This window comes from Mixophyes fleayi, chromosome 10 (assembly GCF_038048845.1).
Source record: "Mixophyes fleayi isolate aMixFle1 chromosome 10, aMixFle1.hap1, whole genome shotgun sequence".
Lineage (NCBI taxonomy): Eukaryota > Metazoa > Chordata > Amphibia > Anura > Limnodynastidae > Mixophyes > Mixophyes fleayi.
The window spans coordinates 36659699-36686451 of NC_134411.1; the positions used below are offsets into that span (position 1 = coordinate 36659699).

Below are 26753 nucleotides of genomic sequence, written 5' to 3' on the forward strand. Positions count from 1 at the left end.
AGATTAGGATCCCTTAGGATGTAAGCTCGCATGAGCAGGGCCCTCTTTCCTTCTGTCTCCTTACCCGTTCTTCTGCTCCGTGTCTATTGCATCTGCCTGCCTGGAGTTTCTGAAGTATTGGTACTTTTGTTTATTGTTCTGTACTGTTATACCCTGTATAGTCTACTGTTTGTACTATGTGCGGCGCTGCGGAAACCTTGTGGCGCCTAACAAATAAATAATAATAATAATAATGATGATTTAAAGAAAAGTTCTAATACTTTAGAAATATTACTCAAAAGAGGGTTCAAAGACCAAATGTTAACAGCCAAAATTGCAAATGTGAACTTTGAATGTGATCTGGGAACTGACAACACCACTTGCCCATTTGGGGACTATTGATGGTATGGCCATCATCCCAGTATCTCTACCTAACACCAGACCACGGCTCCGGACAGCAGAAGGAGTCGGTGGATTGGCTTGAATGGGGCTCCTGTCCAATCAGATGCATCAAAAAGGATATACTTACTCGGTCAGTTTGAATCTCCCGACTAGCCTAACAGTGACCTCCTCTGCAATACGTCATAGCCTAACTTAGGTAGATGAGGGCCCAGGTCGAGTGGATGGGAGACCCCACTGATAGACTACATAAGAGTTGAGGCTTAATAGCACCACTACACCCTAATGCAACTACAATTATTTTACTCCATCTCACTTTTGATCTCCTCTCTCAGAACCATTACTTCTGCAAAATCACAGAATAGTCATTTTTGTTCTGCCTCTTGGATGCAATTCTCGCCATCTATCCTTATTCTAGGATCTTTACAGGTTAATAATTATTAGGCAGGAGCACTTACAGTACAATAAGCACATTATAACAATCTCAGTGACTCATGATGGAGAATGTATTGTACAGGGGACCTCGTAGCTTAGATGCACTCATCCAAGGACACAGTGTTCCTGGAAATGATAACACAATGCTGAACAAGGCGAGATCTATATTCATCGCTTGCCCTTCTCAATGGATTGATTTGTGTACACTTACCTCCACACATATATAGTATACATAACAGTCACTATGACATTTAGGTTACTCTGTTCTTATGGTGATCCGCTAGAAGGGATCGGCATGTATGCAATGACTCATTTCAGTTTCATGATTATTTACCTTTAAATAAGAGCACTTAACATGCTAACCTCACATGGCCCAACAGTATCTGCTTTGAAAGCATTGGTTACGTTCCATTTAGATATATATATTTTTTAAACAGACTGATACATTTTGATAACGCACAGTACATATTGCATTGCCATTTGTAGGCATTGTTTAATTCTACTAAGTCAATTGGTTGTCATTCTATAACCTTGCAGTATAAGCAGTGTGGCTTTATTTTAATCAGATTAACTACTACATTTAATCAATTCTGCTTCTAAGCTCATGTGTCAAACATTTGGCCGTCCAAACAGCCCGTTGTATAATTCTGTATTTCTGGGAGCTCGGTGCTTAGAAACCTCTATCATTTACTTTTTTTTTATTTTCCCCCCAAATAAATTGAGAACCATTATGTGCTAGGGACCGAAGAGTAGGAACCTGTTGTGGGAATATTTCTGCCATAAAAAAGTGACTATTTAAAGCAGAGTTTAATTAACCTTTACTGAAAGAAGAAAGGAGTCACTCACATGATTCTCTAAATGTAAAACATTGTTGATCAAAAATCAACTGATAACAGAAATTTGTTCTGTATAATCTCAGGCCCCTCGCCCAAAAAAAAAAAAAGGAGGAAAGCCATGTCCTATTCTGAGCATGGCCAATTGGGTGGAATTATCTTTAAATTGCAACCATTGGTCTCGTACCACAACTGAGGTAGCCATTTGTGGGCGAGACCAATATTCATGAGAATGGAGCCTAAAAAAATCACTAGGGGCCAGTGTCAGAATGCTATGCCCATAGAAACCAAAGCTGCCCATAGCAACCATTCAGATGCTCGCTATCATTGTCTAGAATGTACTAGATAACAGAGAGCTAGAATCTGATTGGTTGCTACGGGCAACATCTCCACTTTTCCTTTTTAGAAGTTTTGATACATTTACCCCTTAACATCCGCACTGATCAAAGACACAGTTGGATTAAAAATGACCATAAACCTAACTATACATATTAAGAAACAAATTTAATATTCATCCATTATACTTTGAAATCTACTGTAAATCCTCTTGCCCAAGTGTATTAATAGAGACAGAAGGCTTTATACCCTAATTATTTTGCAATATAGATCAGAAATATCTCAGACATGTATTTTTACTATACAGTAACCCTTCACCTTAAGCTTACTTTATAGATTTTAAGTCCATGAGAGGTTAAGCGAGAGGCGGAGGTCCACATGTAAACCCTCGGGTCACTTGCTGTATTAAGCAGTCAAGCCCCAGACCCTGATTATAAACTACTCTGCCAATGTTCTGTGAGCAATACTGGGGCGCAATATTACATTGTTAACACTATAAATACACATTTATTGCAATTCTTCCTCTTTCACTAGTGGGAGGGAGATGCAGCAAATTGGAGAAGATAAAAAATATATATATATATATATATATATATATATATATATATATATATATATATATATATATATATATATATTTTTTGTCTGAACTAGCGGCCTCTACACAGCTGCCAGATTTATATCTTGTATCTACAGTTATATATTACATGCAGATACCTAATTGGGTCATAAATGACATCACTCAGCCAGATTTAAGAACATTAAAAAAAGTCACCTCATCCTAACAATTTTCTGATTTCCAGAGATTACCATAAATAATTTACTCAAGAAATGTTCCCACACTCCCAGCTATATTCTAAATGCACAGCAAATCATTAGCACAGATTCAGTAGGCCTTCTAGTAGGTTAAATAGAAACATTATAAATGCCCCTATAGGTTTAATGTGAGTTATTAAAAGCATAATTACACTTGTACCTTTCCATAGATTGTAAGCTTGCGAGCAGGGTTCTCTTACCTCTCTGTCTGTCTGTATTACACAGTATTGTTTTGTTAATGTTTGTTCCCAATTGTAAAGCGCTATGGAATTTGCTGGTGCTATATAAATAAATGTTGTTGATGATGATGACCTTCTGGTTTTCAACACACTCAAGAGAGTTAACATTTGCATTACTTTGTTTACACATCTGCATAGAACTTTACACCTATCATTTTTACCTTAAATACATTTATTCTTGAAAATCAAGGCATTGAAATAGAGGTTGCAGTGGTGGAAATCATGACGGGGTCCAGGGACTCAGAGAGCCCTCCCCCCCCCCCCCCTCCCACCCCACTGTGACCACAATATGCTATATGGCTGGGGGCTTGCTGCTTTCCATCTCTATGCAACCGCAGAAGTACCAGCGAGGCCTCTGAAGCTTTCTACCAGGGATGTAAAGAGATCACTGAGCCATAGGGCAAAATCGAGGTGGTGATAAATGTTCATCTGATCCGCAGGCCGCCAATCTCTGCTGCTCACAAGGGCCAGAGCATGTGCAGTGAAGCAGGATTAGGGATTTTAGTTCTGGAATGGAGGCCCAAACGGCCCTCCCATTTGCCCACAACAAAGTCAGAGCGGAAGCCAATTAACCTACCAGCTTGTTTTTGAACTATGGGAAAAAACTGGAGCACCCAGAAAAAAAAAAAAAAAGAAACCCACGCAAATATGGGGAGAACAAACGAATTCCAGACAGACACAACAAACCCATGGCCACAGCGCCATGATGCAGCAATGTTAACTACGGTGCCGATCAATTGGATGCTAACGCGGGGTGGGGCCATCATCGTCTGTCCGGATTTTTCAGACATCACTATTGAAATTTTGATAGTTGATGAGTGCTTCTGGCCCACACATGCTAGAATTTATATAATAATAAAAAGAAGAAGAAGAAAGTAGGTTTAAAAATCCCAAATCGGACAGAAATCTGTGGGTACCTTTAATGAGATATTAATACCTGGAAATTAACTTAGATGGCCAAGAGGGTATTTGCTCACTATCATCCTGGCCGTTCCTACTTTCGCTACCACCGAGTGTAATTGAACTACCTAATAGTTAAACACATTTAATGAAGACTAGCAGGATAAAATGTCTCAGGCGTGCGCTGTATATTCCGGGACCAATTTTCATTGCCTCCAATTCTTTTGGCCTGACACTTTGGAGAACCAGGGACTGCTGAGTTTAATTTATAGTTTAAGAATAGATGATTGTTGTGGAGATCCGGTACTTATTACATTTACAAAATTTGCTCAGGGAATTCTCACAGAGAGAATGCCTGAAAATAATACAGATTTCTATTCCTTCAGATGCAAAAAGGTCGGGATACAAAGCTTAGCGGAAACATATCGAACTGTTTAAGCATTTAAAGAGTACACAGAAGAGCTGAATACATTCAAATAAAAACACAGTTTTTGTATTCAGCTTGAGATTTTCTTTCTTGATAAGACCATATAAATTATTTTTTTTAGTTGAAATACAATACGCTCAATAAATAATACTTAAAACGAAACAGAATGGATTTAAAGTTTTGTGTGTGCAACATATAGTAACACGTGCTATATGTCTTGTCAGGCAAAGTAGGCTTTTGCCTAAGGACATACAGTAGATGCACAGGGTTACTGGCTAGTGAGAAAATTGCAACATTCAGTAAAGTCTGATATGGTTTTCATACATTAATATAACCAGTCATCTATCACAACACTAAAAGTTTAATTTTATGTTTTAAAATGCAGAATGTGTTGTATAAACTTCTACTATTGTAGCAATAACATGTCTGTAAAGTATATTTTTTTCTTATTTTATACAGGCAAGATTGACATAAAAGATATTATTATTATATTATTTCATGCAAACAAAATGTATTTTCACTCCTTATATTGTAATATGGTTTGTCTGGCCTGTAGATGAATTATTATTATTATCTTTTATTTATAAAGCACTAACATATTAAGCAATACTGTACATTAAGGGGATTATACCAAGATATATTATTTAATAGAAGCCCTCAATAGAAATGGGCTTTTAAGAAATGTGTCATAAAACCAATTAGCATACACACATGAAATGGCTTCTTATAGTGACCTAACAATGAAGTGGCTGAAAAATGATACTTAAGAATACTTGCTTGATGTTTGAACTTTGTTATATATTGGGGGTCAATCTGCTACTGAAGATCTGCCCATGTTGTAGCCTGCCCTCAGTGCAGTCATGTTTAAGTTTCTGTTTTTACTCCCGCTAATTTTATGGAATGGTTTCACAAAAATATTATTCCATGCTTTTTGGTCAGCTTTTTATATACATTAAACCTTGTGACTGTCATATTAAATTCCCTTTAATAATTCTGTTTTTGTGTTGTTAAATAATTCATGTGCCAGGTTAGCTTGGTTGTTTTTAATGCTACATTTAAGGCAGATAACAGAATTACAGTAACTCAGTTCTGAGTTTGTTTTGAGATAAGTCAGGGAGTAACTAAGGTCTCAGCTTTGCAACCAAAAGTTGACAGTGGCAGAAATTGGGAGATAACACTGAGAAATAGAATTTTGAGAGAGTTTAATAATTGTTTTGTCAGGTAAAGTTGTTTTGTTTTGATTAACCCTTTAACACCCTTTTCTAGTGATTATTTATATCACAAAAATGTTATTTATTGTCATTATCCAGGGCAACACAATAAACAACTCTGACATATAAAAAGTGAAGTGTCTGAAATCCGAGAGAGAGAGAGAGAAAAGGTTAGATAGAGAAAAAGAGAGAGAGGGTAGAGGAGGAGAGAAAGAGGATGACCAAGACAGAGGAAGAAGAGGGGGAGAGAGAAAGTGTTGGAGAGAGGGGAGGAAGAGAAGAGGAGGGAAGGAAGAAGGGAGGAGCAAAAGAGGATGGAGGGGCAATAGAGGAGGATGGGGCAACAGAGAGTAGAGAAGTGAGAGGGAGGGAGGGGTGTAGTGACCCTGATTTGTGTATTGGGAGCAGAGATGTTAGAGTATTATACAGTGTAAACTGACTGATGAAAAAGGATAAAAGTGAGAGAAAAAGACAGAACTAAGCTTATACATAGAATTAAAGAGAGCAGAACACACATTTGATGGGTATTAAATAATTCAGGTAGCGATTTAAGGCATAATCTGTTGATGGAAGAAACTCCTCACTGAAAAGGGAAAGGGAAAATATCATAAGAAGTGCTTAGGAGTGTACCGATATCTTATTACTCAGGAAATACTATGTTTAATTGAAATGTTAAACAGCTTTGAGAAAACTACATTCGGGGAAACATTTAGAGATAAAGCAAAAGGAAGAAAAAAGTAGAAGTAACTGAATGTTGTGACATCAGAAAGCCGACTTCCCATTCCATTCAGTGACAGAAGCAGAGACTTTAATATGTGTGTTTGTGTGATAGATTAAATATATATTTATTATGTATGAAACCTACCTCAGTAACGCATTACAACCATTAGTTATAGGGGACCAGTTATAAATTTCTATCTACAGTGATTTAACCTGGAGCGCTCATAGGATTTAGTTTCGCTGGAGTTCTAAATTATCTACAATAGTACATTCCTCTCTCTTTTAAAATAGCGTTGTGTTTTATTACTTAGGTAATTCTGATCACATCCTTGTCCCCTTCAAGTGTAGTGTCCATCACATCAAGGAACGATAAAAGAGAGAGAGAGGATCACGGATAAATGAAAAGAAGAACAAGACGAGATGGTAGTGAGCTTTGGCTCACCAATGACTCTTATCTTTACCCAGATTTTTGGCTGCCCACATCTGCCTACCGTCCACCTCGCTCCCTTCCCAGGGTCTTTGAGTCAATGCATCCAGTTATTGGGGGCAGAGAGGGAAGAATGTCTAATGTTTGTATACTATATAATCTCCACATGTGCCAATGTTTCGGCCAATGACCTTTTTCACTCCAAACTCTGAAGAAGGTCACTAGTCGGCTGAAACATTGGCACACACCACAATGGTTATGTCTGTACACTTCTTAAGAACATTAAAAATGGGAATATTTATGTCACAACCTAGCCATGGCGTATATACATCTAGGTCATAGTAATCTTGTCACCTTAGAAGTGGTGGCAGCCATATTGAAGACTGAACCAATATTTATGGGAATACCGCCTATCAATTCACTAGAAACGTTCGGTAACAACAAACAACAGGCTTTTAGTAATTATGCTGCTAAAAATATAGTGTTCTCGCAAACTAGGACGCAGCAAGGAATCAACAGCTTATATTATTCAAGTCACAAAGGAGTCTGACAAATACTAAACCCGATATGGATTAGAACAAACAATGATACATATTATCGAACGTTACAAAAAGACTTTCAGTCTGAATTTGACATTCATCAATTTATGGCAATTATGAAGCAGACGGCTTAAAATGTACGTTCCAAAAAGCTTTTCTCCTCCATCTTTAAAGATTTGTTCTTTGTGGTTTAATGGCACCTGAATGGCGGAAAGCATTGGTTTTCTCTTTATCCTCGTCAATGAATACTCAGCGGGCCACCGTATTCAAACACTCGCTTATGTCTATAATTCAATCAGATTTCATTACAGAACATAGTAATGTGAATTCCGGAACCCTGACAGTGCATAGTACTGAAAGCTGTGATTTCTTTCAGGGAACATCTCACACAAAGCTGCAAACAAATTCAACATTCGAATTTTAAAAACTGTACCTGTTCCCAAGAAGGCAACTTATCGATTCACTAGGAACCAATGACATCACTGAAGCACATTACGCCTCTGTGATGTCACTGAATCCTAGTAAATTGATAGGCTGCACTCTCAAAAATAATCGTTCAACTGACACAAATGGCATATGAGTATTTAAGGTTCTACAGTTGTGGTATACAAAATAAAATTGTTATACAAGAGTTAAAAAACAATTTACAAGTGTAACACAAAAGAATCAACAGCTAATGGACGATTAGTTTTATAAATGGTAAATAGAAAACATGCTCCAAACCAAGCAGAAAGTCAAGATCTTTTGTTAGCATCTACTAAAAGGTGTAGCCCCAAAATCATAAGCAATTAGTCATCAAAGAGCAATTAGTCAAGCTGCATCTCTCTGGCCGTCTTGAAACTAAAAGACCCAACGCACCCTCACAGCCTCTGGCCGAGCTAGAAGGGACTTCTAGTTCCACAGCAGCTCAAGAGCCACCAGTCTACTGCTTGAGGTGTACCATAGACACAAAGGCAAAGTCGTTATGAACATAATCCCAATTAATTAATGAGGAGAGTAAAAAAGTAAAGGGAAAAAAAAAAATCAACAAAAAACTTTATTGAGACATTATTAAAAGTTACACAGGAATCTTCCAAAGTGCAAAGATACATTCCAATAAGTTAGCGTCCTTTCCTAAACACTCAAACCCACAACGAGCTATGTATATCTGATATCTTGTCCCGCAGTACAATCACCTTTATAATTATTAATTGAGGCGCTATATATGGTTTGCAGTGGAGGACAATGGTGGATATTCTAGAAAAGTGGAGAAATGGGATTGTGGTTTAACTTATTTCAGGATTATCCCACTTTATACTCTGTACAATATAACGTTATTCCGCCTCTTATTGTGCTAATGAGTACAAAGTGGGGGTGGATTATTTACCATCACCATAAAACCTGCTTTTATAGAACATATGTTATGAAGTCAACTTTTAAGTATTTTTTTTCTCCCTAACTGAATCAGGGCCAGACATTAAAATTTAAATTAAGTATTAAATGATCTTTTCTGAAGAGAATAGAGAACGACTATAAAAAGCACAGAAAAAAAAAAATACTGCAAGGACTTAAAAAGGACATTTTTTACATTGAGAATAAAGAATTGTTAATGGGATATGATGTAACATTGTATAATAGTTCCAGCAAAGGCACTTTCAGATTTGTCCACTTTTATAGAATAAGCTATGTGTTTAAGCTGTGTTTTATATAGGGATGAGCGCGCTCGGATTTCTGAAATCCGAGCCCACCCGAACGTTGCGGATCCGAGTCGGATCCGAGACAGATCCGGGTATTGGCGCCAAATTCAAAAGTGAAACTGAGGCTCTGACTCATAATCCCGTTGTCGGATCTCGCGATACTCGGATCCTATAAATTCCCCGCTAGTCGCCGCCATCTTCACTCGGGCATTGATCAGGGTAGAGGGAGGGTGTGTTAGGTGGTCCTCTGTGCTGTTTAGTTCTGTGCTGTTTAGTTCTGTGCTGTTTAGTTCTGTGCTGTTTAGTTCTGTGCTGTTTAGTGCTGTGCTGTTTAGTGCTGTGCTGTGCTGTGCTGTGCTGTGTTCTGCAGTATCAGTCCAGTGGTGCTGTGTGCTGTGCTCTGTCCTTCTGAGGTCAGTGGTGCTGCTGGGTCCTGTGCTGTGTCCTGTTCAGTCCAGTGGTGCTGTGTCCTGTGCTCTGTGCTTCTAAGGGCATAGTTATTTCCCCAATATTCCCCTGTGTTTAAAAAAATAAAAAAAAGTTTTTTTTATAAAATACCAAAAACTACTTTAATATTTTTTAATTACCACAAAATTTTCACAACCAATCCTGCAGTATAAGCCCATTGGTACTGCAATATTACCAAGTTCACACATTCAGCAGTAAAAGTCCAGTGGTACTGCAATATTACAAAGTTTACACATTCTGCAGTATCAGTCCAGTGGTGCTGTGTCCTGTGCTCTGTCCTGCTGAGTTCCGTAGTGCTGCTGGGTCCTGTGCCGTGTCCTGTTCAGTCCAGTGGTGCTGTGTCCTGTGCTCTGTGCTTCTAAGGGCATAGTTATTTCCCCATTATTCCCAAGTTTGTAAAAAATAAAAAAAAAGTAAAAAAAAATAAAAAAATTAAAAAAAAAAAAATATATATAATAATTATAACCAAATTTGTAAAACCAATCCAGCATTATAAGTCCATTGGTACTGCAATATTACCAAGTTCACACATTCTGCAGTATCTTGTGCTACATATAATGGAGAGCAAAAATTTGGAGGATAAAGTAGGGAAAGATCAAGACCCACTTCCTCCTAATGCTGAAGCTGCTGCCACTAGTCATGACATAGACGATGAAATGCCATCAACGTCGTCTGGCAAGCACGATGCCCAATCTCCTAGTACAGGGCATGTAAAATCCTAAAAGCCCAAGTTCTCAAAAAACAGCAAAAAAAGAAACTTAAAATCATCTGAGGAGAAACGTAAAGTTGGCAATATGCCAATTACGACAAGTAGTGGCAAGGAACGGCTTAGGCCCTGTCCCGTGTTCATGACTAGTGGTCCAACTTCACCCAAGGATCAAAGCCCTCCTCCCCCCCCTACAAAAAATTTAAGAGAGTTATGCTGTCAGCAACAACAACAAAACAGCAAAGAACTCTGCCTTCTAAACAGATGACATCACAAATCCCCAAGGCGAGTCCAAGGGTGTTGTTGGTTGTGAACCCTGACCTTCCCATCACTGTACGGGAAGAGGTGACTCCATCCAGCATTTGCAGCACGCCCTCTGCATATGCTGGAAGGATCACCCACAGTCCAGTTACAGATTTGGCTAATGAAGGTGTGAATGTTGTGCACTGGGAGGAGGATATTGATGTAGCTGGCGCTGAGGAGGATGTTGATGATTATGATGCAGACAGATACCAAATTGCATTTCTCAATTTCTATTTACATTCTAGATTATATAACGGCTGAAAAGTTTTCATTATTTAAAACAAGAGGTTTTGACGTGCTAGAATTAGTGTAGTGTTAAGATGTTATAAACACTACACTTGGAAATTGGAGGAGGTAATGTGGCCCCGGTATCAAATTGGGTACCGGGGCCACCCCACTATGCAGTCCAGATACTTGTTTGGTGGAATTCCGACACGTGGAGGGTTTTTAAATTATATTGTGGCCTCGGTACCAAATTGTGTACCGGGGCCACCACACTACGCAGTCAAGATACTTGTTTGGTGGAATTCAGACCAGTTGAGGGTTTTATTATTATATTGTGTGGACCACTCTATCTATACCACACTACAACTCTATACCACTCTATTTCCTACTTTAATTCTATTTAATTCTATTTCCTACTTTAATTCTATTACTAATTAATTAACATAAAGAGGAACAAAAAAAACCAATTTTACCAAAAGTATAATATGACTTAGACTTACAAACACTACACTTGAAAGATCGTGCCTTTAAATGAAAAAGTAAGTCTTCATTGCACGACTATGTGCAACAGGGACAGTTTTTTTCTTTACAAAGTCAACTAATAACACTTGGACCCTGTCTGTCTTTAACATACTTAATGGGATCTCAATGACGAATTGTCTGTAGCATGTTTGGAGGAGGTATTGTGGCCCCGGTATCAAGTTGGGTACCGGGGCCACCCCACTACGCAGTCCAGATACTTGTTTGGTGGAATTCTGACACGTGGAGGGTGTATTTATTTTATTGTGGCCCCGGTATCAAGTTGGGTACCGGGGCCACCCCACTACGCAGTCCAGATACTTGTTTGGTGGAATTCTGACACGTGGAGGGTGTATTTATTTTATTGTGGCCCCGGTACCAAATTGTGTACCGGGGCCACCACACTACGCAGTCAAGATAGATAGATGCGTATCATAGATAAAGTACATTCAGTGGTGTGGGGCAAATTGAAAAATATTCAAAATGCACTGACATTATCAAAAACAAGAGGTTGTCACATGCTAAAACTCCAACATGTATATGATGGAGAGGATGGAGGAGCAGCCGTATGTGTAGTGTAATGCAGACCTGTTGAAGGTTTTTTATATATTTTATTGTGGTGCCCAGTGCCCACTCCTCTACGCAGTCCAGGTACATTTATTGGTGCGAATCAAACAAGTTGATGGTTTTCTTATTATATATATTGTGGTGACCCACTCCTCTACGCAGTCCAGGTACATTTATTGGTGCGAATCAAACAAGTTGATGGTTTTCTTATTATATATATTGTGGTGACCCACTCCTCTACGCAGTCCAGGTACATTTATTGGTGCGATTCATAAAAGTTCAGGGTTTTTAAGATATTGTGGTGACCCACTCCTCTACGCAGTCCAGGTACATTTATTGGTGCGATTCATAAAAGTTCAGGGTTTTTAATATATTGTGGTGACCCACTCCTCTACGCAGTCCAGGTACATTTATTGGTGCGAATCAAACAAGTTGATGGTTTTCTTATTATATATATTGTGGTGACCCACTCCTCTACGCAGTCCAGGTACATTTATTGGTGCGATTCATAAAAGTTCAGGGTTTTTAAGATATTGTGGTGACCCACTCCTCTACGCAGTCCAGGTACATTTATTGGTGCGAATCAAACAAGTTGATGGTTTTCTTATTATATATATTGTGGTGACCCACTCCTCTACGCAGTCCAGGTACATTTATTGGTGCGATTCATAAAAGTTCAGGGTTTTTAATATATTGTGGTGACCCACTCCTCTACGCAGTCCAGGTACATTTATTGGTGCGAATCAAACCAGTTGATGGTTTTCTTATTATATATATTGTGGTGACCCACTCCTCTACGCAGTCCAGGTACATTTATTGGTGCGATTCATAAAAGTTCAGGGTTTTTAATATATTGTGGTGACCCACTCCTCTACGCAGTCCAGGTACAATTATTGGTGCGAATCATAAAAGTTCAGGGTTTTTAATATATATTGTGGTGACCCACTCCTCTACGCAGTCCAGAAAGATACCTTGTTGCAACGTTTTGGACTAATAACTATATTGTGAGGTGTTCAGAATACACTGTAAATTAGTGGAAATGCTTGTTATTGAATGTTATTGAGGTTAATAATAGCCTAGGAGTGAAAATAAGCCCAAAAACTTGATTTTTAAACTTTTTATGTTTTTTTCAAAAAAAATCCGAATCCAATACCTTAAATCCGAACCGAGACCTTTCGTCAAGTGTTTTGCGAGACAAATCCGAACCTCAAAAATAACGAAAATCCGGATCCAAAACACAAAACACGAGACCTCAAAAGTCGCCGGTGCACATCCCTAGTTTTATATACAATACTGGAGTACATAAGAACCCCCATAATTATAGCCTGCACATTCCCGGTGATAATTTACATCACACAGATCTTACAAGTTCTTGGCACCCGTAGGTGTTTGGCTTACTTGTTGCAGTCTACGTGCAGTAAGACGTGAGATGCGCTGACCGTCAGGGCGATTTTGTGCCACTGCCCATCCGCCAGCCGGTAGGGGAACGCTTCTGTTTTTGATTTTCCGTTAAATCTGTAGTGGTATCGGATTTCATCCCTTAAACCGCTGCTCTCCAGTTCAAAGAAGCTAGAAGACAAGAGGACAAGATCAGTAAATGTATCACATTAGTTAAAGTACATTGAGACAAGGTCTGGTCCTTACGGTGCCGTCATCTACACCCAGAAGTAGAACATTTGGTCCCAGAGCAGACAATTATTTCGCATGGCAGTAAAAGGAAATTGACCTCAAAATATTTAGAATGTTGTGTAACACAATAGATAAATTGATCTCTGAAATGTATTCAATTTAAAAAAAAAAAACAACTGGAAAAGCTTTGGGTATTATGCAAGTAGTCATCAGCTAAAACAGACAATAAGGCAGAGCAGGTAGAGCCATGCAGTGCCCAGCACCACCACAGACGTTCCAGTCCCTTGCTCTGCCCAGCATTCCCTCAGTCCCTCACCGTGCCCAACATCCCCCCAGACCTTCAGGCATGCCCAGCACTGCCCCAGTCCCTCGCCGTGCCCAGCACTGCCCCAGTCCCTCGCCGTGCCCAGCACTGCCCCAGTCCCTCGCCTTTCCCAACACTGCCCCAGTCCCTCGCCGTGCCCAACACTGCCCCAGTCCCTCGCCATGCCCAACACTGCCCCAGTCCCTCGCCGTGCCCAACACTGCCCCAGTCCTTCGCCGTTCCCCCAGTTCCTCGCTGTGCCCAGCACTAACACAGTCCCTCGCCATACCCAACACTGCCACAGTCCCTAGCTGTGTCCAACATCCCCCCAGACCTTCGGCATGCCCAGTACTGCTACAGTCCCTCACTGTGCCCAGCACTGCCACAGTCTCTCGCCATACCAAACACCCCCAGTCCCTCTTGTGCCCAGCAATCCCCCCAATCCCTCACTGTTCCCAGCATTCCCCCAGTCCCTCGCCATGCCCAGCATCTCCCTAATTCCTCGCCATCACCAGCATCTCCCTAATTCCTCGCCATCACCAGCATTCACCCTAGTCCCTCTCTGTGCCCTGGGTACCCCAGTCTGTGCCACTGACCTGTGCTCTATCCTCTCACAGTTTGCCCTGTGTGCCACATTCCCACTGTGCCTCTGCTTTTGATCTCTTTAGATTTCTTTTTTTATTGCAACTCTGAGTTTCATTGCTGCAGGCACTGGGAACGATTTCTCTGTATACTGTGCAGAATTAATATATTTACTATGTTTCTTCCAGAACACCTTTTATTTTAAACAATTCAGCCAAGAAGCGGAGATGTATAGACCATCTTTGTTAGTTGGCGGTGGCCAATAATTTAGAAATGATTTCCCTGAGGCACCGAGACGCAAATGTCCTTTACATCCATCAAACTCTCAGCTGAACTTACTACTCGGATGCCGCAGCTCGACCTGTGACATTTACAGCTTTGCCACTGAAGCACATACCCGCCACGCAGCTGTGACATGTTGCAGAAGTATAAAAATGGGGAATAACTCAAGAAAAGGACACAGAGCCAACATATGGCAGGGAAGTATAACTGGCATTAAATTCAGCAACCACTTTACAGGCTTAGACAAATTCAATATGACCAAACTTTTAATTTATTGATATAGTTCCATACGCAGGGCCTTCGCTACCATTAGGTGGACCTAGGCAGTTGTCTATGGTGTCAATAATTAGGGGGCACCATAAACACTGAATGAGTGAAATCATGTCACCCCCACCTGGAACGCCAGCTGCTGACTGCTACTCCTCAATGTCAGCGTTACACTTGGAGTGTGGTATTTGGCTATAATGTCATAGTCCCTGTTTAAGGAGCTGAGAATGACGCCTCCCCACTTAGTTAGAAGCAGCGCTGGTGGGGACAATGCTTCAGAATGACAGGGGCAACGCCTAGCAGAGCACATACAGAGTGACTCACAGCTTGCCAAACTTCCTCTTTAAAAATAATGCAGTGGAGATCAGGTGCAGTTCAATTTCAGGTTTTATTCCACTGCATGTATCAATATGCGTAAGTGATGTACACAGCGCCAGCGATTTCTGCCACCGCCATAGGTCTGAGGAGTTGGGTGGAATAAGGGAGTCTCTTGCAAAGTAGTAAGCAGTGCAAAAACACTAAATTTCATTGTATGGAGCAGATTATTGAAATGGGATAGAGGGTGGAGAGGGAGCATTTTTGGGTATGTTCTTTGTGAAGGGGCAAATGCCCATTTTCACTCCACAAAAGGGCTTGAATATTGCACCAACTCAGAGTTGGCATCTTTGGGTGTCCTCCTGATTTTCCCAAACACAAAAGTAGCAGATGTATCACAATCTTTATGTCCTCTCACGTTCACGATTCATGTAAGTCATAAATGAGATTCAACCAAGTAGTATTTTGTTTTATTAGGAGAAAAACGGAAACCTTTTATTTAATGAAAGGGTTGTTCTAAGTGCTCGGAGATTCCTGGCTTTCAAGGTGACACTTACACAGTGCGTCTCTTGAGCAATTCTGCCTTTCCAGACACCTTGTGGTTTACAGAGGCGTCTTACAAAAGTGGGAACTAATCTTTGTGTGCACTGGGGGGACCATCACACTGGTATAAAACTATAGCACTTAGTAAATCAGACTCTCTCTAAACTGGTGGATTCATGCACAGAGGCCGTGATGTCACAGCAACTCAAATGACTGCATTCTAAAAACTTTTTGACCTGCATTAGATCCCATCAGGACAGGGAGGGGACCCAGCTGTCTTTAATAGAGGGAGGAGGAGTGAACACTGAGCTTTATATAAGAGTGGCAGTAGAATGTCGGGGTTGCACTGAACAGTATCAACCTTCACAGTTGATATCTTGAAATGTTAGTTTGGGGCGTTAATGGCCCTTTAAACTAAAAACCCATAGTAATATCTGAACTTGATGCAATGAGCGTCGCTAAGATCTGGAACAAGACCAAAATCTTCCATAATCATGTCCATGAAGATAGAGCCTGGATGACATACGTGACACATACATGTCTCATATCCAGCAATAAAACGCCTCTAACCCTGCCGCAGAAAGCGTCAGAATGTTACAATCTAACAAGTAAAATCCATGTCGGTGAAAACTATCAAAGTCAATTAGCTTCAATAACTGCCATAAAGGCACCAGAATCGACATACATATAATTTTATTTCTAACCATATACAATTATTATTAGTTTGTCCCAGACAGTGCTCTGACCGCTGTATATTACTTAAGTCTTCAAGTTCTAGTTATTGAAATCAATCCTGACATTTCTTCATGTTGTAGAGACCTATAATTACTAATCCCACCTGCCAAAAGGTAGAGATTTAATAAAATTGCAGGTTTTAAGAAGTGGAGATGTTGCCTATAGCAACCAGTCAGATTCTAGCTGTAATTTTGTAGAATGTACTAAATAAATGATGACTCAAATCTGATTGGTTGCTATAGGCAACATCTCCACTTTTTCAAACCCGCAGTTTAGTAAATATACCCACTTGTCTCCATTTACTGCAAGATTAGAGAGACCTGAATTTTTCCTAACAGTGAAGGATATCGTCAACGACAAAGCTCTGATCACCCAGTGCAGAATCTGAGCCCCAAGATAAGTAGAGAGACAGCGTGGGCTGCTCAGTAGATATTGAAAACCATCTAGTTTTGGCTTCTGATGGGAGTGATATGCGTTGAGAACATCTTACAATGCTTCAGATTTAGAAAGCCTGCGGATCCTTGCGGCACTTTAGAAATCGATGATAATAACAACAACAATAATAACTGCTAAACAGGGTGCACTGGTGCTACCCCCATCTCTAAGTGTAAATATGCCAAAGTGGAATGTTTGTGGCACATTGGGGGTCACAGACGGCACCCTAAGCAACCTCGGGTACAGTGCAGCCAATACAGCAGCTACCCGTAATTCCACTGGGCATAATTTTAGATTACTCTCTAAACAATGTGTTCATTTATTCCTTCATTTTAATATGCTGTTCATTTGTCTCCATTTACAAAATACTGTCATCTCTTAGTATTAACACAGACCTGGCCTGCAGTTAAGAAAACAGCCTCAGTAGCTTCCTAATTACAATTTCCTGTTACACTGATCTCATGTGATCCCTGAGAGCCAATGTGCTGAAAGCTGCCAGCTTGATGATGTCACAGGATGTTCCTCAAGAGCTCACCGAGCATGCTCCTGCCAGTACATGGAATGGGGACAACGCCAAGGAGCAGTGTCCATAGACAGAACTGGACTGGTGTAAAAGCCACATAATCCCAGGGTCCCAGAGGTGCTCTCTTCTAACATTACTAGTCATTATTTTACTTTTTGTATTTTGTACATTAATAATTTACATGGGTCTACTAACATCTAGTCTAAGATGAATTAATTCTAAATTATTCCAAATGTAAACATGGGTCACTCTAGAGTGGAGCAAACTTTTCAAAACTATTCTCTAAAAATTTTTCCTCACACTCAATTATAATGGTCACACACAGAATTTGCCCCTAAGTCTTACCCATCCTACATCCACTACACCACTCAGCAGAAATAATGGATGGTCGTCTTTCCACCTCTGTTCGTAGACAATACACTCTGTAAAATGCTAATTTACATGTAAAGTGTGAAAGGGCCTTTCATGGAGTGGGGATCGAATTGGAACTCAAAAATTCCATCTCCGGAACTTTGCACTTCTGAGAAACAGTCTGTTCTATCCCTCTGGAGACAGCGTACGCCTGGATGTTCTGCTGGTGTTCCAACAACTGTCGGCATTGTACCACTCTCACCTATGCCCTCCCTTCCCGGAGTGCAGACTCCCTTCTCGCTCACTGTACCCCTACTTTACACAGGGGGCAATCCAATGGGTGCTTTTAGGGATGGGGGATTAGGTGCAGCCTACCACTTCAGAAACACTAGGTACGTCCTAGGGTGTGACCCCCTTGCCCATCCAATAAGAAGACTAGTTGGGAGATAGGCAGTGACACATTTGTATTAAGAGGAAGCGTATTCACCATTAGTTTAGTTTATCCGTTACTTATCTGTACCTCTCTCCCCCTTCCCCCCGCCGCTCTGCATTGCTCCACATCTCCTTCCCTCCCCTGTGACTTTCGTCTTTACTGCTCACTTACCCACTGCTCATTGTGATCATTGTTTTATTCTCAATGGGGTTTTATTTATCACTCTGTTTTTGCCCTCTGCTCACGGGCCCATTGTACAACTGTCTGATACTGAGTGTTGTTTATTCTGAGCCCCTGCTCTGTTCTGCTTCACTGTTCATTTATTTTACTCATTGTAATAACGGTTTGATTATTTTCCCCATTAAACTTCTGCTGCTGCTTATTCAATGTTTCATTGTAATGACTGAAAGAATGTTTGCTGCTCTCACCCTGCCAAACCTCACTATTGTTTTGCTGCATTGCTGTTTTTATTGTACAATTTGCTGATCATTTATCTGCCACTCTCCATTCAGTATTACCTGGCTTCTTGATTGACTGTATTTAGCTTCACACTACTCTTCCTTGCCCTGGCACCATGTTTCTTGCCAACCATGTCTGTCCAGCAACCTCTCCCTACTACAGCCCTATACTCCCTGCCTCTTTAACAAACCCACCCCACTCAACCCATACCCTTGTACATCCCCTACACACACCCCTTCCTATCCCCAAGCCATTCACACTGGGCAATGTCTTAATGCTCTTGACCTCTTCCCGTCTAGAGCCACACTTCTCTAACCTCACTGCATTGTCCTCATCTGGCTGCTCCTTTTATAACAGTCCTCTCACCGCTACCCTAGACATAGCTGCTGCTGCCACCACCGTAACCTCCGGCAGTTCTGCCAATACAAGTTAACCTGTTATGTGCACAAGTGCTATCTCTTCAACTCCCTCCTCTGCTCTTCTAACCCCTTCTACCAAACAGTCCTTGACTTTTCCATCCATCAGGATCTCCTCCCTTCAGTCCCTACGTTATCCCCCATTTCTGCTACTCCCCTCTACCTTATAATATTGGATGAGGTCTTTGCATTACTACCTTCCTCTCCTCCCTCAACCAGCCCCTTCGATCTCTTTCCCTCTCATGTGCTCTCCTCCATCTCTTCCACAATGCCTAGCCCTCTTCTCCAACATGGCCCTTTCCTCCGGCATTTTCGCAGATCCCTTTATGTACATTCTCTTCTCACCAATCAAAAAAACCCAACACCAGCAAAAAAAAAAAATGTTCTCTTGACCTTCCCGGTCTTCAACTACTTCCCAATTTTTTCTTCTGTTCGCCTTCAATCTCCTCGAGCAAATGGTCTACAACCTTCTCTCACTCCCTTTTTTGGCTCCACCAAGACGGTCTACATTAAAATGGCCACAGCCTTATCTCACAGTGAATAGGTCAACACAAACTGTAAATACAGCTTAATGTAAACTTTAAACTTCAAAAGGCCACCAAAGCACAAGGTAATCCAATATGAATGAGATCGTTTGAAACACACAAGAGTGGAAAATAAACACTGAAATCAGTGGACATTTGTAGGTCTCTGGTCCCCTGGCTCAACCACACCCTACTCTGTGAAACGGGACAGCAGAGATGATCTGAATGAGGAGGAAGGAAACGGAGCAAGTTCTACACTGTGCAAATCAACTTCTTACAGCAACTTACAGCATAACATGTGGGCAGCACAGTGGCCTAGTGGTTAGCACTTCTGCCTCATAGCATTGGGGTCATGAGTTTGATTCCTAACCATGGCCTTATCTGTGTGGGTTTCTTCGGGGTGCATCAGTCATTTGAAAATCTAACCCCATCCTCAATTAAACACAGCATGAAAATTACAAAGCATCTTTGTCTCTAGAACATAGACCATACAGGAGGAAACGAAGGAAAACTTATAACATGGCTGGACGGACATAACTAACATCGCTTGTTTGATGTGTACGTTGAATTTTCAATCTGCAGAGGTTTAGATCTACGGTCCAAAAACAAATATTTATCAAGCTGAAAAAATCTTGGCATGGATAAATATTTGTAGTTCGCACCAGAAGGCAGCCGCCGATAACAAAACCTCCTTTCATAACACAAACACACAACAAACAAAACCATCAACCAACACTTCCGACAAACGCCGTCGATGAGAATTAAAAGCACAACTGGAACTTATTGATAATAGAAAGAACAAATTCAGTTTAAAGTGACTGTCGCTTTTCTGTTTATATAATAGTGTATTCTATAGGTTATAGACTACGGATAGTAAATTATATTAGACATTTCAAAGTCACAGAACTCATTTGAAATCCGAAGCGACTTTACAGTAGGGGGACCATTATTCCTTATACACAGTTTTTATTAATAATGGATATTGAAGTAATGACATCACAACTCTCTCATTATAAGGTCAGAGGGTAAATGTATCACTGCGGTTTTTGCAAGTCGCAGATGATCGGCGATTGCAGAGTAGATTTTAAACGACAATTACAGTTTCTAAAACACTGGAACAGAGACATTGGTGAAAGAAGCCGGGTTTTAAATTAAGGACAAGGTCACTGTTACCTACTACGCGTTAGCCTGGCGTGGAGAGAGAGAGGGGGCGTTACGAGCATATTAGCCTAAAAGAGCCTTAAGGCTTGCACTTGCCCGATTCCAAAAGTGCAGCAGCAGTGTAATGACGCGATTTGTTGTCATCACGCCCGCCCCAGCTGTGCAATAATGCAAACATATTGTCACGACTAGTATAGCGTACCTGCTATCGTTGGCACTACTCGGAAGAAGGCGCGGAGTCTAACGTGCCCCTGGTGTTCACCAGGGACCCCCGCAAGGAGGTATGGGCTTAGCAGCAGGAAACACGCAGGTCGCGGTCCTTCCACGAGTCAGATAGCGAAGTACGGGAGAATTGTCAGACAGGCAGGTTCGGCAACGGTGCGGGCAATGTAGGTACACAAGGAGAATCCGAGCGGGGTGTGAATAAAGCCGGGTCAATAACGTTCTGACAGCGAGGTACAAACGGGAGATCCAAAAGGGGTAGTCAAGGCAATCCGGGTCACAATGGTCACAGGCAAACGGCAATAAACTAGAGGAAAGCAAGGGTCAGGAAACAGATAGACTCAGGAATACTGGAACGCTGGAGGACAGGAAAGGACCTGAAACTCTGGCACAGGAGGTGAGGTCAGAGGGCCTTAAATAGTGCTGCTAGCCAATGCCCTCAGCGCTGGTAGTGCTGTCATAGCAGTAGCGCCGTAGCGCTAGTCATACTGTAGCGCCGTAGCGCTTCCTTCAAGCAGCGTCCCGTTGCCTAGCAATGGGGACGCTTCTGGTTCTGAGCTGGCCGGCCGGGCGGAAGGGGAAGTGATGCGTCTGGTTGCTAGGCAACCAGACGTTCTGTGTGGAGGGGCGGGCGGCCGCCGAGCGGCGCCTGACAGTATGCCCTCCTCCTTCTCCCCTTGTTTGGAGGAATCTCTTGAGTAACTGAGGAGCGTGAAGGTCCGGTTTATTCACCCAAGATCTTTCTTCCGGGCCAAATCCCTTCCAGTGCACAAGGAACTGTTGTTGCCCGTAGCGAATGCGGACATCCAGAATCCGGCTGATCTCAAACTCTGTTCCAGAGGAGGTCTGAATAGGAGGAGGTCGAGATGGGGGTACAAAGAACCTGTTAAGCACCAATGGCCGGAGTAGGGACACATGAAAAGTATTATGACATCGTAAAGAAGCCGGTAGTTTTAGTTTCACACACACTGGATTAATAACTTGTGAGATGATGTAAGGACCAATAAAACGTGGAGCCATTTTCATAGATGGTACTTTGAGTTTTAAATCTTTAGTGGAAAGCCATACTTGATCCCCTACCTTCAATAGAGGAGTAGCTCTTCGGTGGCGATCTGCAAAGATCTTATGATGCTGTGATGCCTTTTGCAGAGCTGTTTTGGTTGTGGCCCAAATGCTAGAGAATTCTCGATAAAGTGAGTCCACCGCTGGAACAGGGGAGGAAGAATTGGGAAATGGCTCTGGGATAATAGGATGCATCCCGGTCACAATAAAGAATGGAGAAAACCCGGTAGATTCATGGACATGGTGATTGTGTGAGAATTCTGCCCAGGGAAGGAATTGTGACCATCTGCTTTGATTATCAGCGGTAAAGCAACGGAGAAAAGTCTCTAAATCCTGGTTGATCTGCTCGGTCTGACCATTGGTCTGGGGGTGATATCCCGATGAGAATTTTAACTCCGTACCCAGTTTTTTACAGAAAGTCCTCCAGAACCGGGAGATGAATTGCACTCCCCTGTCAGAGATAATTTCCTTAGGGCAACCATGAAGTCTGAAGATCTCCTTGATAAATGTGTTGGCTAAGTGACTGGCTGAAGGTAGACCTGAAAGAGGAATAAAATGCACCATTTTAGAAAATCGGTCAATGACAACCCAGATGGTATTGAATCCAGAACTGCAGGGAAGGTCAGTAATAAAATCCATGGCTATACTCTCCCAAGGAGCATCAGGCGTGGGTAGGGGCTGGAGCAACCCAGCAGGAACCTTCCTGGAAGTTTTGTGTTGGGCACAAATGGTACATGCTGCAATAAAGTCCCGTATATCAGCGCGTATGGTAGGCCACCAGAACCGACGGCAGAGAAGGAATGTGGTCTTCTTTATGCCGGCGTGACCCGCAATACAGGACGAATGGGCCCAACGCAATACCTTGAGTCGTAATTGTGGTTCCACAAATGATCGTCCTGTGGGCGGAGCATCCTTCACAGTATTGGTAATAGCAATGATGTTCGAAGGGTCAATAATGCAATGAGGAATCGATGGATTCAGGCGGTCTGTATCATCAAAAGAACGAGATAGAGCGTCTGCCCGCCCATTCTTAGCACCTGGACAGAAGGTAAGAATCATGTTAAAGCGAGCAAAGAATGATGCCCAGCGGGCCTGCCGAGGATTCAGACAGCGAGCTTCCCGAATGAATGTCAAATTTCGGTGATCTGTAAAGATGGTAACTGGATATAGGGCTCCCTCTAATAGGTGCCGCCATTCCTCCAAAGCTGCTTTAATAGCGAGAAGCTCCTTGTCTCCGATTCCGTAATTAATCTCGTTGGAAAGAAATCGTCTGGAGAAGAACCCACATGGAGAATGGGTACCTGAAGGTGTCTTTTGGAATAACACGGCTCCAATGCCTATTGAAGAGGCGTCTACCTCCACAAAGAAAGGTCGCTGTTGATCCGGTTGAGAGAGAACAGCGGCTGAGGAAAAGGCTTTCTTCAGGGTAGTAAAGGCAGAAACAGCTTCTGGAGACCATATTTTAGGATTGGCAGATCTCCTAGTTAATGCTGTAATTGGAGCAATGATGGAAGAGAAATCTTGGATGAACTGTCGATAATAATTGGCGAATCCAATGAATCTTTGGATACTTTTAAGACCCTGCGGTTGAGGCCAATTCAAGATGGATGACACCTTGGTGGGATCCATCTGTAACCCGGAGCCGGACACAATGAACCCAAGGAAGGACACTTGGAGAACTTCAAAAACACATTTTTCCAATTTGCAATAAAGATGATATTTGCGCAGTCTTCGTAAGACCTCCCTCACTTGTTCTTGATGAGAACTCAAGTCTTTAGAAAACACTAGGATGTCGTCTAGATAAACGACTACGGAGGTGTACAACAGATCTTGAAAGATGTCATTAACGAAATTCTGGAAGATGGCAGGAGCATTGCAAAGACCGAAGGGCATTACCAGGTATTCAAAATGACCATCCCTCGTATTGAAGGCGGTCTTCCACTCGTCACCCTTCTTTATACGAATGAGGTTGTAGGCCCCTCGTAGGTCTAATTTAGTAAACACTTGAGCCCCGCTGATTCTGTCAAATAAATCGGAGATAAGAGGTAACGGGTACCGGTTCTTGATGGTAATACGATTCAGGGGTCTATAGTCAATGCATGGGCGCAGAGACCCATCTTTTTTCTTGACAAAGAAGAATCCAGCCCCAGCAGGAGAGGTAGACTTGCGAATAAAACCACGTTCCAGATTCTCCTTGATATATTGGGACATTGCCAGGGTCTCTGGGCGAGAAAGTGGATACGTTCGCCCCTTGGGTATAGGTTGATCGGGCAGCAAAGTGATGGAACAATCCCAGGGCCGATGGGGAGGTAATAACTCGGCCTCAGTTTTACTGAAAACATCTTGGAAGTCAGTGTATGCAGCTGGAAGGCTAACTTCCGTCACCGTGGACTGAGCAACAACTTGGGAACCAGGAGGCAGAACACTAGGTAGACATCTATGATGACATTCTGTACCCCAACGAGTAACCTGAGCTCGATCCCAATCCATCTGCGGAGAATGTCTTCGTAGCCATGGAAGCCCCAAGATAATGGGATTGATGGATTTTGGCAACACCAACAACTGAATCATTTCGCTATGGAGGGCTCCAACCATTAGCCGAATAGGTGAAGTGATGAAGGAGATGGAGCCACTGCTGACACGGTTCCCATCCACTGCTGTTAATGATAATGATTGAGGCAAGGGGAGGGTGGGAATTTGAAGCCCAGCAATGAGAGTGGCAGAAATGAAGTTCCCGGAGGAGCCGGAGTCCACAAAGGCCGTGGTGGAGAAGGGACCTCTAGGGGTGCTCAGGGTGACTGCCATAAGAAGCTCAGGGGTGTTTTTTGAGTAGGGAGCAACTGTGGATACTCCTAAACCGGCCTCCCTGCTACCGTTTAGGAGGACGGGTTTCCCGGTCTCTTAGGACAGACTTTAAGAACATGTCCGGAATCGCCACAGTAAAGGCAGAGACGCTGCCTGAAGCGCCTCTCTCTTTCTTTTGGGGATAAACGGGACCGTCCTACTTGCATGGGTTCATCCATAGGCAAAACTGGGTTTTGAAATTGAGGAGCCAGACGAGGAACCACCCGCTTAGAGACCGGACGTTCCTGGGTGCGTTCCTGATAACGTAGGTCTACTTTGATACATAGCGCAATTAGAGTATCAAGATCAGAGGGAAGATCCCGAGAAATTAGTTCGTCCTTAATACGGTCGATTAGACCTTGCCAAAAAGTTGCGACCAGCGCCTCGTTGTTCCATTTCAGCTCTGATGCTAAGGTCCGGAACTGGATGGCATATTGCCCAACCGATAAGTTGCCTTGACGCAGGTTCAGCAAGCTGGTGGCAGCAGAGGCTACTCTCCCAGGGTCATCGAAGACTCTCCTGAAAGCTTCGATAAAGGAGCCGGTGTTATTAAGAAGAGGGTCTCCATTTTCCCACAAAGGCGAAGCCCAGGCTAGTGCTTGACCACTCAGGAGGGAGATCATAAACGCCACCTTCGTTCGCTCTGAAGGAAATGCTCCTGCATTGCACTCAAACTGGATGGAGCACTGGTTCAAGAAACCCCTGCATTTCTTGGGATCTCCATCGTATTTTTCAGGCGTGGGGATACGCATGCCAGAAGTTGCGGTGGATACCGTAACCACACTAGAGGGCGCCCCTGGAGCGGTGGTAATGGCAGGAGCAGCAGGCAGGGAGCCTTGTAAGGCGTCGAAGCGTGTAGCGATACCTTGAACACATTGTAGGAGGTGTGCTTGGGCTGCTTCTTGCTGTTCTACTCGCTGAGCCAAATGAATGAGAAGGTCCCGGGCTGAGGGTTCCCCCGTTCCTTCGGTAGTCATCGCCAGAGTTTACTGTCACGACTAGTATAGCGTACCTGCTATCGTTGGCACTACTCGGAAGAAGGCGCGGAGTCTAACGTGCCCCTGGTGTTCACCAGGGACCCCCGCAAGGAGGTATGGGCTTAGCAGCAGGAAACACGCAGGTCGCGGTCCTTCCACGAGTCAGATAGCGAAGTACGGGAGAATTGTCAGACAGGCAGGTTCGGCAACGGTGCGGGCAATGTAGGTACACAAGGAGAATCCGAGCGGGGTGTGAATAAAGCCGGGTCAATAACGTTCTGACAGCGAGGTACAAACGGGAGATCCAAAAGGGGTAGTCAAGGCAATCCGGGTCACAATGGTCACAGGCAAACGGCAATAAACTAGAGGAAAGCAAGGGTCAGGAAACAGATAGACTCAGGAATACTGGAACGCTGGAGGACAGGAAAGGACCTGAAACTCTGGCACAGGAGGTGAGGTCAGAGGGCCTTAAATAGTGCTGCTAGCCAATGCCCTCAGCGCTGGTAGTGCTGTCATAGCAGTAGCGCCGTAGCGCTAGTCATACTGTAGCGCCGTAGCGCTTCCTTCAAGCAGCGTCCTGTTGCCTAGCAACGGGGACGCTTCTGGTTCTGAGCTGGCCGGCCGGGCGGAAGGGGAAGTGATGCGTCTGGTTGCTAGGCAACCAGACGTTCTGTGTGGAGGGGCGGGCGGCCGCCGAGCGGCGCCTGACACATATCAGCTGGGGGCGGAGCCATAATGACTTAAATCGTGTCATCAGGATCCGCTGAGCAAGGCCTGTGGTCGCGAGTTCCGTCATCAAATCCCCGCCCTCTTTACAAGGGGAGATTAAGTTTTGGGCAGAGCTCTTTAAATAATAATTCAGGCCCTCATTAAACAATAATTCTTGAAGAACCTCATTTACTAACAGACTTAAATCTATTAATAGCCATATTGGCCCCACATTTTATTTACAATACATTTAATT

At 42.7% G+C, this 26753-nt stretch overlaps 1 protein-coding gene across 4 annotated transcripts in view; it reads right to left on the bottom strand.

Moving 5' to 3' along the window:
• The window catches only part of NELL1 (neural EGFL like 1), a 474045-nt gene that overhangs the window by 346733 nt on the left and 100559 nt on the right, over positions 1-26753 (bottom strand). For all 4 annotated transcript variants that reach the window (XM_075188423.1, XM_075188424.1, XM_075188425.1 and 1 more), the window contains one exon: positions 13124-13294. In XM_075188423.1, the coding sequence (XP_075044524.1) occupies positions 13124-13294 (171 nt within the window). The remainder of the gene's footprint in view (positions 1-13123; positions 13295-26753) is intronic.